The sequence below is a fragment of the Chinchilla lanigera genome, unplaced genomic scaffold (genome assembly GCF_000276665.1).
Source record: "Chinchilla lanigera isolate Chin_1 unplaced genomic scaffold, ChiLan1.0 scaffold00019, whole genome shotgun sequence".
Taxonomy (NCBI): Eukaryota; Metazoa; Chordata; class Mammalia; order Rodentia; family Chinchillidae; genus Chinchilla; species Chinchilla lanigera.
Genome location: NW_004955420.1, coordinates 22,919,258 through 22,924,620, shown reverse-complemented (window position 1 = coordinate 22,924,620; position 5,363 = coordinate 22,919,258). Strand labels below are relative to the sequence as shown.

General features: G+C 53.1%; 1 protein-coding gene across 1 annotated transcript in view; it reads left to right on the top strand.

Moving 5' to 3' along the window:
* Nucleotides 1-4,696: 4,696 nt before the first annotated feature.
* Nucleotides 4,697-5,363, top strand: part of Ephb3 (EPH receptor B3) — a gene marked incomplete in the record, with an annotated part of 19,337 nt that continues 18,670 nt past the window's right edge. The window contains 1 exon segment of the mRNA XM_013513587.1: nucleotides 4,697-5,363. Within this exon segment, the coding sequence (XP_013369041.1) occupies nucleotides 4,712-5,363 (652 nt within the window).

The following is a 5,363-nucleotide window of genomic DNA, read 5'->3' as shown; positions in this document are numbered from 1 at the left end:
AGGTGGCCGGGTACAAGGAAGCTGCAGCCATCTCCCCATCATCATGAGGAGTGTTGATGGGTGTCCTGCAGTGCTGGGGAGAGATAGCTGCTTTGAACCCAGGCGTACACAAATAGTCTTTGTGGGTCTCTGGCCCAATTGACTTTCTTTCTCTGAGCTCAGTTTCCTCATCTGAAAAGTGAGCGGTTAGGGACCAGCTAGAAAAGCCCCTTCCTTCCAACCTTTTGTCCTGGGTCTGATGTTAAAGCAGAGAAACAGAAAAGTCCAGAGGTGGTTGTGATTCAAGAGAAAGACGGGGCGTCTCTCCCAGGTGTGGTGATACACACCTGTCATCCCAGCTGTTCTGGAGGCCAACGCAGGAGGACCACAAGTTTGAGGCCAGCCTGGGCAGCTTAGCGAGATGCTGTCTCAAAATTAGAAAAAATAAAAAAGATTAGGGAAGTAGCTCAGTGGTAGAGCACTTGGCTAAGATGCACAAAGCCCTGGGTTCAGTCCCCGGTACAGGGAGGGGGACAACGAGAGTGAGAGAGAGAATAGGAGCTGAGTTTTGTGCACATCTCTCACGTGCACAGTGGTACCCAGGTTCTAGACCAGGGGTCCACGCACAAGGGGAGTAGTGAAAAGACAGCCCCTACATCTTACATGAGGCATCAGGTGAGGAAACTGAGGCTCTGAAAGTTTTACAAAGACTCATACAAGGTCATGAACTGACCACAATAGAAAGCTTTATCTAGTACAGAGATGACAGGCAGATTTAATTTCATGTGCCAGTTCTGAAAGGTCAGCAAGGACTGTCTGGTGTGTCTTGTGGGGGACAGAGTCCGTGATTGATTACTAATGTCTGCTGGAGGTGTGGGCGTAGAAGGTAGCTGCATGTGCGGCATGTTTGCCATGCCTACTGATTGGTTCAGTAAGTTGTTACTGAGGGGCTGCTTCGTGTAGGGTGTTTATCCTTCCTTGTTCTGAAAATTCAGTAGTAAATGAGTTCCTGACCTCAGGAAGCTTACATTCTAGAAGGGGTGACAATATACCTACAAACAAATGACTAGCTAATATGATCTCAGTTAGTGCTAAGAAGAATAAGGAAAATAAAATAGTGCAATGAGGTAGACAGAGATGGTGTGGGGAGCAGGGAGGAGATCGAGATTGTCAAGGAGGTGACCGAAATACTGAAAAGGAGACATTCTTGGGAAGAGCATCCAGAGACAGGGTACAGCAAGTACAGAAGCCCAAAGCAGGACCTCAGAGTCCTGGAGAGACCAGAATCAAGGGGGGGTGGTAAGGGACAGGGTGAGAAGAGGAGGGGGAGCAATGAGGAAGCCAGCTCTCTCCCCAGTGTGCCCCCCTGGATGCCCGATAGGCCCCCAAACTTCATAACCCCACCTCAAAATCCTCAGTCCCAGCCTCATCACCTAAGCACCCAACACCTAAATCTGCTCTTCCTCCGAAAGCCTTCCCTTCCTTTCTCTGTAAATGAGGGCATCCCCCACCCTACTGCCCAGACCTTGGGATGACAATTCCAACCACACCAACATCAACACTTGCCAGGGCCTCTTCGTCGATCTCCTCACTTTCACCCTTTTTGGAAGACCAAAAATCAATCCCACCATCCCTTTCTGTCCCCAGAGCTCTCTTCCTCCCAGTTTTATCCTTTTTGTAACTATCCCAACCCACAAACCAGGGACAGATGCTTTATTGTCCTTTTAAAAAAGAATCTAGAGTTGGTTGCAGCCACAGGAGTATGAAGCCCTAATTCAATTCACACACATTCCTCTAGTTGTCCAGAACTGACAGTGCTTGCAGAGTAGATCTGGGGACTGGGCATTCATTATCCTAGGGACCATTTATCAGGGCCATGCAGTGCTTCGGCCCATCACCCAACTTGGCAGCCAAAGCATCACAATTGCCCCGTGAGGGAGGTGTGATTATCGTCCTGTTTTCTTTCATGTGGCTACTTGGGCTCAGAAAGGTCAGCCTCTTACAAATCCCACAGCTGATGAATAGCTCAGCTTGATTTGGACTCAGATCCCTCTAATGTCAAAATCCAAGCTCTTGCTTTTGCATCAAGCTTTCTCCTAGACTCAGCTGAGCAAAGGATGATGGGATCAGAGAGATGCCTTGACCAAAGTTTGGATGTTTCTCTTTCATTCCAAAATCCAAGGTCAGAACCTTCTCCCTGGGTTTCTTGGGACCTCCTCAGCCAGGAAAGATGAGAGCATTTGGACCTTCTGCCCACCTAACCCCAAAGAAATGGAGGGATCTCAGCCCCTTACCTGGCCTGGCTTTCAGGCCCTGTCCCTCTTTCTGTCTCCCTCCCACATCCTCCCTGTGGCCAGGTGGTCACCCTCTTGCACCAGGCTGTCGGAGCAGCACCCACCTTCTCTCCAGCCCACTGGGCTCTTCTTGATCAGGAAGGATTCCCGTGGGAACCGTGGTGCCAACATCCGGTGAGGACAGGCCCTCCGTTACCTGCTAGCTCCACTGCCTCTGCTATCAGGACCAAGAACAAAGGAGCTTGGTGCCTGCCGCCTGGCTGGCTGTGTTTGTCCAGGGAGAGGCCCAGCCTGGCACAGATGCTGAGCAAACAGGAGTGCCGGCCTCACAGATCTGCCTTACAAGGAGCAGGGCTTTGGTTGAGACGTGCGTGCAGCTGCCAGGCCACCTGCTGAAATGTCACCCTGCTTACCCCAGCCAGCACTCCAGGGCAGGGGGCCCTCTAGGCCAAGCAGGCCCCTCTCTGCCTCAGGCTTTCCAGCTTGATAATTAGGAGTTGGATAAGATAATCTCTAAGATCTCTTCCTGGGTTAGAGCCCTAAGTGGTGTTTCTGGAAGTTTTAGGGCTTGAGAACTGGTCTGGGAGGCAGAAATGCCTAGGGTGTGGGGGTGGAACCAGGGAACTGCGTCACTCCCCTCCGTCAGCCCCACTCACCCACAAATGCCTCTGTCTCTGGCCAGAAAGACTGACCTCTTTCAGAGCAGTGCCCTTGAGCACTGAATTCATGACCTCTTCCACCTTTCTAGAGTTTTCAGGACTGGAGTCCTAGCATATTTCATGGTCAGAGGACTAAGTGTGCCCATCTTGTTTTTGAGGGCAAGATGTTTAGAATCTGACTCTCACTCTCCTGGCCCAGAAATTTAAGGGTATCTGGAGGAAGCTTCAAGGAACAATGGAGGGGATGATAGTGACTCTGGAATTTAGGGCTCAGGAGAAACAACTCCTTGTTAAAAATGCAGAATCCTAGCCAGGCTTGGTGACACACACCTGTAATCCCAGCACTCTGCAAGAGAATCGTAAGTTCAAACCCAACCCAGGCAAGTTAGTGAGTTAGGGAGCCCTGTCTCAAAAATTTAAAAAGGGTCAGGGCTGGAGAGGTAGCTCAGTGTGAAGGTCCTGGGCTCCATCCCCAGTACTGTAGGGAAAAAGTACAGACTCCTACGCTTTACACCCCAGAGATTTTAGAACCCAAGATCTAACATAGGGAAGCATAGCACAGGATTCTGAGGTTTTTAATAAGCACTAAGGGGTCCTTAGGTCTCTACTGAAGTAGAATGAGTGTGTCTAAAAAAAACACAGACCTGGGTTCAAGTCCCAGCCCTGCTTCTTTTTAGCTGTGTGACTTGGGGCAAGCCACCAAGTCCTTCTAGTTGTCAGTCGTATCTGTAAAACAAGGCTATTATCACCTACCTCTGAAAAAGCCCGAGCTATTGTTTCAGTGTTTATTGCACTTTGTAAATGTTTGTGGAGCGAATGGGGCGGAAGTCCATTTGCGCAAACTAGAAACGTGGTGTTCTCTTTGATGTTGGGGAGGGGGGCTGCTGCCACAGGCCACCTCGCTCCACTGCCCAGTCACAATTCCCAGTAAACTCTGTGTCCTAAATACATCTTCAACCTGCCTCTCTGTCCCTAGTCCAAGCCACCATCTCCCTCTCCTGACCTCTGGCTGTTCACCCCCCAGGACAGCCATGCTAATTCCATACTGCCCCGGCTTGCAGAAGGCCTTACCCTGAGTCCTGAGAAGGATCCTCTGGTCCTCTGCACCTCAGCCTCCTTGCAGCTCCTCTCAATCCAGCTACATCCAGCCATTCTGAACTTCTGCCAGAGACCTCCGGTGAATCCATTTCTCTTGCCTCTAGCTCTTTACACAAAGTGCCTGGTACAACCCCCCTCCCCACACGCATCCTTCACTTACTCCTCATCTTTCCTATTTTCACAGTTGTCATTTCCTCAGGGGCTGGACATTAGCGGTGCCCCTCTTTTGTGCTCTGAGAAACTCTGTTCTTCCTCCACAATGATGCCTATTACACTCTCCTGTGATGACGTAATACCTGCCTCCAACATTCAACCGGTTTCTGTAAAACACACCTCTGTCTTATCATAGCGCCAGCAGTGACTGGAGTCATTGACACATTGTGGGTACGCAAAAGAATTTATTGGATGAACGATTACAGGCACGGATGAATGAATAAATGAATGAATGAAAGATCAAGAAGGCCCGGGTCACCGGATCTCCGTGATGGGCACACACGTACTAATGCCAAAATTGAGCCTGGGGTCTGGACACACACGAAAAGACAGCCACAAGGGGGCATTTCGGGGCCCATGCAGGCCACAGGGGGGCGCCTTTGACTTGTTCTATCCGGTTGGCACCTCTCCGGACTCAAATTGGTTACTAATAGCCAATGGGCGGCAGGGGGCGGGGCTCTCCTTCTGATGGACAATATCGCCCCGCCCAATCTAATTCATCTTTTCGTTGGTCCCGCCTACACCCCCGGGGGTGGGGACCTGACGGAGGTGCCGCCAACCGAACCCCAGCTGAGCGCTCTGGAAGCCGAACCAGCTGGCCGGGCGGTCTGTGAGTGGGCGGCCGGCCTCTGGGGGCGGGACCGCAGCGTTGACAGGCAGGCGGGCGGTCCCGCCCCTCGCGCCCAGAGCGGCAGCGCCAGCTCCGGGGACAGCAGAAGTGAGTACGTGAGCGGCGCAGCAAGATCCCTGCTCGGACCCCGGACGGAGCGCGCACCCGGAGCCCCGGAGCCCTGTCGGACCCGCGGCGAACAGCTGGATTACTGTGCAGCGCGCACCAGGACTACCTGCGCCCTCCCGCTTCCCGGAGTCCTCGGCATCGAGCCACCCAGCGCCCCGGACCCTCCTGGACCGGTCCGTCCAGATTCCCGCGGAACCGACCTGCCCGCATCCCCCAGGATCCTCGGGCTCGGGGCGCCGCCTCGGTCCCGAAGCCGTCCGCGCAGATCGCACCCCCACTTCTCCCGGATCTCCTGGGACCGTACGCCAGCCTTCCCCGTGTCCGCCGAGCGGACCCTCTCTCGGGTGCCTGCAGCCTCGCCGGCGCGGCCCGGCGCGGCCC